Raw genomic sequence first — 11,067 nt, 5'->3', positions numbered from 1 at the left:
ATAAGATTGTGTGCCCCTTTAATTTTAGCGGGTATAGAATATTTCGCTGAAAAATTTAAGGAGGGAAATAATGACCGTAACAATAGGTATAACCGTTACGCTAGAGTGGTTTATGGCTACTGTTATAAAAACCGTTGTCATAGATGACTCTATGGGAACGGTTTTACGACTATTGCTACGGTTAGGTTAATAAGTGTCCCGTTAGTTCCTATATTTTTTTGTAACGGTTCACACCGTAACAATACCACATCTATAGCAACGGTTACTGATCCGTAGCGATAAAAAGTGTTGCCATAGCTCCAATTTCTAGTAGTGCCAGTCCAGCATAATATACTGAACTTTCCTTGTTGCAGCAAAATAATAGCTATTTTTAGCTGGCTTTAATTCCATGATAAATGAACATTGGGCCTAACTCAACCCCAAAAGCTAGCTTATGAGGTAAGAATTGTTCAAGACCATATAAGGAGGCCAATGACCTCAGATCCCACCAATGTGGGACAACTCCACAAAATCTATTACATTTGTACTTCTTTTTGTGGATTTTTTAACACACATACAAGATCCAGGCTAAAAATATAGTTCTTTCCTTTTCCAATTCGGTACATCTTGCAGTAATCAACTCATTCATACGACAGAAGTCTTAAAACTTACACATAGTCGTATAAGATGAAATAATAGTTGCATAAAACTTTGGACAATTGTAGATGAAACTAAAGATTTAAGTACAATACTTTCTTCGGTATATACTTTGTGCTTCAATATCACATGGATTGAAAGTATAAAAGACGACTACATTCCAGCTTGTAAGAGTAACTTAGAATCTGAGTTGGGTACTCTTAGCTGGAACTTCTGTTTTACCCGTAAGTAATCACAACATGAAGATAGAGAATCCTTCATTTGAAGTCATGAACTTGGTAAAAATATCTATTCCAAACTAGGTGCCTCTTCAGTTGGATTTGACTCGAATACATCCGAGTTAGAAGCCTCTGGTTCTTCAAGAAGTTCTCGTGATTGAATTGCTTCCTTATACACAGGAGTAGCTTTGAAATCTGTTGCTCCATCGTTATATGTGGCCACAGCAATACCACATGCAATTAGCTGCCAGTAAAAGATGCCAAAATCAAACTGGTAAGAACCCTCTTAAAGGAAATATAAAAGACCACACATTAAAGATAATGAATGGATGCACAAGTAGAACACAAATATAAATTCTTTTTACGCACAATGGCTTTTGTTCTCCACTGCATGCTCCTTCATCTAAAGGAATACGAACTTGCAAGTTTTTGCCAGAAAGATGAAAATAACCTGGAAATCTGCTACTACAATTTTCTCTTTGACTTGTTTTCCATGGGGCAATTTAAAGTTAGGAAGGTTATAAGACTGCCTTACTGATTCAGGACACTTCTAAAGGACGATTAAAATGTACACATTGTAATACCATAATATGATCATGAACCCAAGTGAGACACACTAACAACTAAAATAGAGATATAATGGTTGGTTCCAATACCAGCAATAGAAAAAAAGGCAGCCCGGTGCACTAAGCTCCCGCTATGCGGGGATCCGGGAATGGGCCGGACCACAAGGGTCTATTGTACGCAGTTTTACCCTGCATTTATGCAAGAGGCTGTTTCCACGGCTTGAACCCGTGACCTCCTGGTCACATGGCTGTTATGTCGAGGAAGAGGCAAATTCGAAAATAACAGAAGATAAAGAACACCAAATTTTAACGTGGAAAACCTTTCAAATCGAAGGTAAAAACCACGGGATCAAAAAGATCCAAAAAGCTCCACTATAACAATAAGAGGGTTACAAAAGTTCTCCAAATTTGCTACACAACAAGTTCCAAACACGGAGCAACACTAGCAACAAGAGCAACAACTAATCAATGAAGAAAGAGGAGAATCCACAAAAATGAAGTTGATGTTCGAGGCTCGAAATCAGATGCTACTGGCCTCCAAATCCGATCTCCACCGTTCAAATCCAAGACCAAGATGTTACGAACACTCAGTCAAAATTCAGCCTGATCCAACGGTTAACGAACGGAAAACGTGATTTGAAGTTGGCTTGTCGGAATCTGCAGCAAAACAAATACTTTTCTTCCCTCTTCTCTCTTGACGAAAACTCTCTAAAAAATCACTCTTATGTGCTTAAGTCTTTCAAAGACTTGTATCAATGAGCATGGAATGATTCTCCAAAGTTGTCCTATTTATAGATCATGAGTGGTGCTTTCTCTTAAAGCCAAAACCAACTCTAAATAGGAATAAAAACCGAATCCAATTCCAAATAGGAATGAAAACCAAAAGAGAATAAGATTAGGCCATTGGGCCTTTGGTTGGACAACATAGGCATGTGCCCAACAAACTCCCCCTCCAGCCAAGGAGCCAAATGTGTGTTCAAGTAGAGGAACTATTGACAGGCTTTCATGCCTACCAATTTTCTGCAAAACGCAAGCTTAACTACAAAGTCCTCAGGCTGCTCCATATAAATCTCCTCATTTAAATCACCATGAAGAAAAGCAGTCTTGACATCCATCTGCTCAACCTCTAAATCTAGACTTGCAGCTAAGCCTAGAACCACACGAATAGAAGACATCTTCACAAAAGGGGAGAAAATTTCATCAAAGTCAACTCCCTTCTTCTGGCCAAAACCTTTAACAACTAACCTGCCTTGTATCTAGGCGCAGAGGTATGATTATCTTGCTTTATTCTGAATATCCATTTGTTAGATAAAGCTCTCTTACCTTTCGGCAATTTCACTAACTCATATGTGCCATTCTCATAGAGTGACTTTATCTCATCTTCCATGGCTTCAATCCACTGATCTTTATGAGTATCTAGCATGGCTTCATCATAATTCTCAGGTTTTCCCATGTCAGTCAAAAGTACATACTCATCAGGAGGATAGCGCATGGATTTTTGCTTCTCCGTAGATCTTCTAAGAGAGGTTTCCGGAGCATTCGAAGTAGTTACCTGAGCAGGAATTGGTTGCTGATCAACCACAATTTCATCAACTGAAGCATCCATAACATCTACAGCATGATGATCATTTTGATCTTGATCACTATCTCCATCATTGTCTTGGGTTACTTCATGTGCAATAGGTGCCTTTGCAATAGAAACTGGATCACTATCAACTAAGCTCTCATTACTCTGATAATCTATCTCTCAGCTTTGTCAATATCTTCAATAGTCTGGTCTTCAAAGAATATTGCATCACGACTTCTAATAAGTTTATTGTCAACTGGATAATAAAAGCGATACCCAAATTCATCTTGACCATAACCGATAAAGATGCACTGCTTAGTTTTGACATCCAGTTTCGATCTCTCATATTTAGGAACATGTACACAAGCTTTACACCCAAAAACTCTCAGGTGATCATAAGAAACATCTTTGGCAAACCAAACTCTGTCTGGGACATCACCATCCAAAGCAACAGCATGAGACAAATTGATAACATAGGCAACGTGTTAAGTGCTTCCGCCCAAAATGTATTTAGAAGTTTAGCCTCTGAAAGTAAGCATCTAACTCTCTCAACTAGAGTTCTATTCATCCTCTCTGCCAAACCATTCAATTGAGGCGTCTTGGGCGGAGTTTTCTGATGACGAATTCCTTGTTCCTTGCAATAGTTATCAAAGGGACCACAATATTCACCAACATTGTCAATGGGAATACATTTTAATTTCTTCCCCGTCTGTCTCTCAGCTAAGGCCTGAAATTCCTTAAACACGCCAAGTGCTTGATTTTTAGATTTCAAAGGATACACCCAGAGCTTGCGTGAATGATCATCAATGAAGGTCACAAAGTAAAGTGCACCACCTTTTGACTTTACTTTAAAAGGACCACACAAATCAGAGTGTACTAGCTCCAATAAATCGGGCTTTCTTGAGGGAGGATGGCTATGAAAGGAAACCCTTTTCTGTTTGATAGCTAAACAATGGATATACCTTTTCAGCTTTGCTTGTTTCAATCCAGAAAGCAAACTTTTCTTAGCCAAACAGTAATCCCCCTCTCGCTCATATGACACAATCTTCTGTGCCACAATTCTGATAAAGTATCACTTTCCACCAGATTTATTGAGTCATTAAGAATAGAGCCCTGTGTCACATATAAATAACCAGACTTGACTCCTCGGGCCACTACTAACGAGCCCTTAGTGAGCTTCCATTGGCCATTAAAGAGGGCATTATGGTAATCTTCATCGTCTAATCTTCCTGCGGAGATCAAATTGAAAGGAAAGTCTGGAGCATGCTTGACATCTTGAAGAACTAACGTTGAACCATTATTAGTTTTCAAACAAACTGTGCCAACACCAAACACCTTAACTTCACTAGCATTGCCCATCTTTAACACTCCAGAGTCAACAGGAGTATAAGATGAGAAAAAATCTTTTCTTGGTGTGATACCAAATTGATGACGTTTTCATCATAAGCAAAAAGAAGGTCATCTCGAACAATATCAGCAACATTGTTCTCGTTATTTTCAACTTTCTTTCCTTCTCTAATGTCTTGCAACAACTTGCGGCAAAATCTTTTGATATGTCCTTTCTTGCCACGGTGGTTGCATGTAATATTATGGTATTTGGACCTTGACTTACTTCTACTTTTACCTCTATTCCTTGAGCCTCTTGTTCTCTCTCTCCCCCGGTCTATTGTAACCAAGATATCTACTTGTGAGGACGAACCCTGAGATTCTCTCCTTACTTCCTCGTTCAACACACCACTCTTGGCATATTCCATGGTCACCTTACCTCCAGGAGCTGAATTTGTCAAAGAAACACGAAGAGATTTCCCAAGAGTCTGGTAAAGTATTAAGAAGTCAAAGTCCTTGTATCTCATCATCAAAATTAACTCCCATTCCAGACAGCTGATCAAGGACGCCCTGAAAATCATTTATGTGATCAAGGATAGGGCTGCCTTCCTTGTAATTGAAGGTCATCAATTGCTTTAGCAGGAAGCATAAAGAGTCTCTAACTTTTCCAACAATGATCTCGCATGTATCTCGTTCACAATATGGTTGCGAACATTATCTTCAACCCATTGTCGTATATATCCACTACTTGTTGGTGCTCGAAATCCCAATCTTCATCAGATATACTCTCGGGTTTATGAGCTGCAAAAACGGGTAGATGTATCTTCTTCACGAACAACAAGTCTTTCATCTTGCTTCTCCAAACATTATAATTTCTCTCATTTAAACATATCATCTTGCTCATATTCGCCTCCATTCCGTAACAACCCGGATAAATAACCAAGGCTCTGATACCACTTTATCAGTTACGCCAAGGCTCCCCTTCAAAAACTAGAAGAGATTGTGGCCAGTAGGAATTGTACCAGCAACCTTATAAAGATTTTGAACCCCCTAAACTACTAAACTATGATAATATATTCATCTAGTAATAGCTTGAACGATGTTCATTGATGGTTTTTAGCGGGCAGAAATACAACATCAGTTCTGATAAATCAAGGTCACAACTCTCGTAACAGAGACCTTATGGTCCCTCGCATAAATTAGCGGGATGGATGTTTTGCAGAACCTTTGTTGAAAAATTCCACCCCAAAAATACTCCTATCTATGGAAATAGGAGTGGCAAACGGGCGGGTCGGGTCGGATATGGTTCGGGTCGAAAACGGGTAATGAAAAAACGAATCAATTATCCGACCCGACCCATATTTAATACGGATAAAAAACGGGTTAACCGGCGGATAATATGGGTTACCCATATTATCCATGACTTCTTGTATATGATCACTTTTGGGAGAATTCTTAGTCTCCCTAACTTGAGGAACCCCCAATTTGAGGCTTTACAAATGTAATAGTTAGACCCATTGGTTATCCATTGGTTACTCATTGGTTATCCATTTTCTAAATGGATAATATGGTTCTTATCCATATTTGACCCGTTTTTAGAAAGTTCTTTATCCAACCCATTTTTTAGTGGATAATATGGATGGTTAACTGTTTTTTTTAAACCATTTTGCCACCCCTATATGGAAACAATATGAGCACTTTACATTCTCACCTAACCCTTTTGTCCCAGCAATTTCATCATTAGCTCACTTTCTCACTTGGGAGTCCTCTATGATCATACCTTTTCCTTACCAACAACGCCTAAAAGAAAGAGATTAAGAGCACTTAATGAACATCTGCCCCAGTCCACATCTCCAATCCCAATATTTCCCTCCTCTTTGCCTTTGGGCACATTAATGGCATTCAAGAACAGAACTTTTTCATATTCCCCAAGGTAGTAGTTTCTGTCACGTATACACATTACATAGAGATCTGATCCAGACTTAGAGTGTCATCTAAGCGTGGAGCGCTTGCTGAATAGTTCCCTCAATAAAAAGTTTTTAACACAATTGCATTGCTTCTCATACACAGCATACTGCTAAAGGTGCTACATGTAGTTCCATTTTCCCATTTCCCTGGTTATGAATACATAAATGTTGCCTTCTATCATTTCCCTTCATCCGTATCAATCAGTTATGTCATAGACTAGTAGCACCAAAGATTCAAGAAAAGAAATTCTAAGGAAACCAAGCATGTTACACATTATGGCAAACATGCATGAGCATTTGAGACTTAATATCAAAATCCATCCTAATTCTAAATAGTAATTGACATGGCTCATCATTTTGGTTGTCTTCCTTTGACAGCGGAGAAACAACTGTTGCTGGTAACCCAAACTAGTCTAAAATAGCCCCAAAAAGAAAAAACAGATTTATTTTATAACTTTCATAAAAACAGCAAGTCGCTATGGGTACCACACAATCATTAAAATAAACCAATAAAGCTGGATACACTAACTAGGCAATCAAGATAAAAAATAGTGGCGGCTTCACCTGTTCAATGTAATTTTTCAGCTTTCACTAACTCCCTTTTCTAGATTTAGTGTGTTACGAAGAATTCACACCAACTAATAAAGTTGTTCCGTTCCATGTCACACGCATTCAACACAAATAATCAAGACACATGGATGATTTAGCTAACTCAAATTCATTTTTTCCTTAAATTTTGGTGCCGAGTCGAACTATGTCAAAAAAATTAAAGCAGAGAGAGTCGTAATTAGTAGTAAATATAATAGGATAAATGAGCAAAGAGTTGAGGATGTACCGAAAAAAGAACGCCAAAAGCCCACATATACTGAACAAAGAATCCAAAACCATCCCATTGAGGACCTTCCCAAAAGTCAGTCTCCAATCCAGGAAGCTGCGGCATCACAAAACCATCATCCATGGTCGCAGTTGCACCCCCATCTTCATTACCAATAGCAATATTAACCTTAACAAAATCTTCATCTTCTTTTACTGGTTCTTTCGTTGAAATTGAACTTCTCTTGTTTTTTCCTGAAGTGAACTTCTTTGCAGCTAACACAGTGAATTGACTACTTCTTCTCCCCTGAGACCAAGAAGTGGTTGAAGAGGAAGACGGAAGTAAAAACGGACGGCGAAGAGGGAGTTGAGCGTACGGTAATTTTGTGGAACTGTTGCAGAGAATTCGATTTCCAGTGAGAGCCATTGTTGTGGCTGATAAAAAGTGTGTGGACGAGACTGAGATGATAAACTACTTTTGGATACCAAATGCAAACCGGTTCATTTTCCGTTAACATCCGGTTCGGATATGAGATTTTTTTCTCCCATAAAAAAATCATTAAACAAGACAGACGTAGCTTATTAGACGCTGGTTCCTATTTTTCACATGAAATATAGAAGCATAATAAAAATTAATATTCAATATTAACGAATATTATATTTTGAATTAATAATTTAAATAATATAATAAATTTAATATTTAAAATAAATCACAAATTTAAATTCATATGGAACATAGATTAGTAAGTAAAACATTAGTATTAAATTTTAACAGTAGAATAATTTAAATCCATAATTTTGAATACACAAAAAGCTATAAAAAAAATTAAAAGTTAAACAGATCAACTTTATATTGTAGATCAGCCTTAAATTAATAAATTTAATATTTATGCCAAGATATTTTTTGAATAAATTCAATATCTACAATAGTTAAAGATATTTTCTGAATAACTATTAACAAATCTAACGTTTATATTAGTTAAGAACACTTCAATTAAATTTATCGCTTATATCTTGCCTAATACGATACAGTCAAAATAAATAATAAAAATATTATTAAATCACATGAAATGAATAGTTTATATAAATTTTTTTTATTTAAAATAATATATTATGAGACAATAAGCAATAACCATGAAAATAGGAGGAGATGGGGAACAAATGGGGGGCGGCCCTTTTTCAGAATTGAGACATATTGTAAAGTTGAGAGAAGAATATACGTGTGAGCACATGATTTTTGCCCCACATGAAATACTCCTACAAAATCCCAAAGAATTAGATTTTCCTTTTAATTATTTGTCATTTTAGGAATTATCGTAGAATTTTCTTAATTATTTGCGTTTTTCTGTGCATGTTTAATTTTATTTATGAAAAACACAAAAAATACATTGCATCTGCATTTAGGATTTAATTTTATATTTTTTAGGTTAATTAGTAAATTAGTTGTTTTACAAAAAATAGAAAAGATCACAAAAAATAGTTCATTTTGCATTTTTACTCTTTAATTTTTTATTTTATGGTTTTTTTTTAAATTTAGGATTTAATTAATTATTGTAAATACTATGTTGAGTAATTAATATAATTTGGTAGGTTAATTCAGTTTTAAGAGTTAATTTAGGTTTTAATTTTAAATTTGAAAAGAAAAGGAATTTGAAATTGAAAGGAAAAAGAAAAGAAAAGAAATTAAAAGAATCTGATTTTTGGGCTGTCTTAATCGAATTCCTTCAGGCCCAAACAAGTTTGCCCCGTTACCCGGTCAATCCAAGCCCAACCCCACGCCTTTACCCGGTCCAAATACCCTGTCTAACTAAACGACCCCGTTTGCACCTCTTTTCATTAGAGCCGTTGATTTCGTTTGATCAGACGGCCATGAACTGATCTCTAATTTCCCTTATAACTGTCCGATCGAAGTCCTACCCCCCCATTCCATCTCTCTTCATTCCCATCGACTCCTGCAGATGACCTCTAACCCTAATCCGCCGCCCCAAATCCCTCACCCTCTCCGGTGGCGGTGTCACCTCGAACCACCACCAAATTCACACCCCAAGACCCTCACAACCTCTCCTTCCCCAATCCATCACCATACCCTTTCAAATCCTCACCAAACGAAACCCATCTTAGATCTGAAAAAGAAAAACAGAAGTCAAAAATCATCTGAGTTTTTTTTCAAGTTTTGACGAGTTGATTAAGAGTCCGAACTGGCTTTGTTCGTATGATCTCAACAGGAACATACGATTAAGGCCAATTTCAGCTCAAAATCGAGGGTTCCAGGAATCGTTCAAGCCATTGTCTGCCTTTGCTTAGGTATTTCAGTATTTTCTTTTCGTTTTTATTCCTATTTTTTCATCTTCTTCTGTTTCTTCTCCTTTTCTTTCCTTTTTATTTTAAAATCTTTTCTGCATGTCTGTTAATTCTAGCCGGTATATTTTGTTCTTTTGTTTTAGTTTTCGCTCAAATTTCCCTCCTGTTTTTTTATTTTTGTTTTATTTGGAATTTGGTTCCAGGAGTTCATATAACTCCGAGTTGCCCTCTTTCTTGAATTTTTCTGTTGGGTTCTCGATTTGATTTGGGCTCTGTCAACAGAGGCCCAAGGAGGGGAATTAGGCCGGGTTTCCAAGCCTGATTGGGGATTGATATTGGGTCAACTTGACCCGTATCCAAGTCTTGAGGGTAAATAACATAGGTTTTAAGGGTAGTCTAGGGATTTTAATTAAGGGAATCTCTTGTAACTGACTTAGGAAATTTCCTGGAAGGTGAAAAAGGGACTGACTTAGCAAACAAGTTAAAAATTCAGGGATTAACTAGCAAAAATGAAAATTAAAAAAGGAGTAATAGGAAAAACTGAAGTTCATTTCTGCAGGCCCTAGAGCTTCTCTATAAAAGGCTATTTCTTCACTCTCAAGTCAGATTTTTGAGAGAATTAAAAACACTGAAAAGCTTAGAAAACGGCTGAGTCTCTTTCAAACTCCAAAATACTGAAAATTGCTGAAAAATTTGCTTGGTTTCTGGTTCTTTGATTCCCTTTGGTTAATTAGAGTTTCTAAAAGTTCCAAATCGTGCGCCTGGGTTTAAAATGATTTGAGTTAGGTTAAAAGTTTGGTTTGAGTTGCTGTTTGGCATTGTTCCATTGCTGTTGATTTACTGTTGCTGCTTCCTCCTAACCTCAAGCTATTATTCTGGTTTATTTTGCTGTATTCAGGTATTTACTGAACCTCATTTGATATGATGAAATGAAAAGATCTGCTGCTGTTGGTTAAGTTGGAAGCTTATGGCATACATGTTCATCAAATGCCATTTTTGTGTTTTTTGAGCTCACTTAATTCTGTATTAGCATAGTTCCATTTCATGTATGACCTGTTCAGTTATGTTGTTAGATCAAACCTGATTTGCAAGCTTGGACAGTTGTTTAAATCCAGTAGTTTTGGGGTTTATAAAGCTATTGAAGTGTTGTTTGGACATGTATGGACTTTTGGGGTTATGGTAGTAGAAAGTTCAGTCGAGTTAAATATGTTTTAGATCTACTTTAGTCTGCTGAAATCAGTGTTTGTTTTGTGGTGATTTTCATTTGAATTTGCTAAAGTGACAAGTATAGGCTTGGGATAAAAACTTTCAGTTGGAGTCTATACTAGTAAGTGTATTCTGCTATTTGAAACCATATAGTACTTTGTTTAAAAGTCATGAATTGTATTAGATTTTAGATGACAAGATGAGTTATTGTCACATTAGAATTATATCTTCATCAGAAAAATATGATTTGGCACTAGAATATACTTTGTATCTGTTTAGAGACAGTCATTATTCGTTTTAATCTCCAGAATTTCATGAAGCAATGTAATTTGCATCAATTATATATGCTGAATCATGCAAGTGGGCTATAGCGTTTGGCCCAGTTGCGTCAAAAATGCCGTCCTGCTATTTCACTTACGCGTTATGGGCTTCAAGTGAGCCCAGTCTCCCCTTTTATGTCTGGATGC

At 36.8% G+C, this 11,067-nt stretch overlaps 1 protein-coding gene across 1 annotated transcript; it reads right to left on the bottom strand.

The window, feature by feature from the left end:
- On the bottom strand, window positions 562-10,388 carry LOC109228108. Its single transcript, XM_019393284.1, has 3 exons — window positions 10,371-10,388; window positions 7,116-7,565; window positions 562-1,098 (listed from the first exon to the last, which is right to left on the bottom strand). The coding sequence occupies exons 1-3, from the start codon at window positions 10,386-10,388 to the stop codon at window positions 925-927; spliced, it is 642 nt and encodes a 213-aa protein (XP_019248829.1). The 3' UTR covers window positions 562-924.

The sequence above is a fragment of the Nicotiana attenuata genome, chromosome 6, assembly GCF_001879085.1.
Source record: "Nicotiana attenuata strain UT chromosome 6, NIATTr2, whole genome shotgun sequence".
Taxonomy (NCBI): Eukaryota; Viridiplantae; Streptophyta; class Magnoliopsida; order Solanales; family Solanaceae; genus Nicotiana; species Nicotiana attenuata.
Note: the sequence above shows the minus strand (reverse complement) of the source record. Positions and strands in the feature narration are given on the sequence as shown.

Excerpts from the sequence above, each read along its gene's own strand:
- LOC109228108 (XM_019393284.1), bottom strand. Across the intron at positions 1,099-7,115 it reads CTTTTGGCGTTCTTTTTTCG|CTAATTGCATGTGGTATTGC; the intron begins GTACATCCTCAA and ends TTTTACTGGCAG.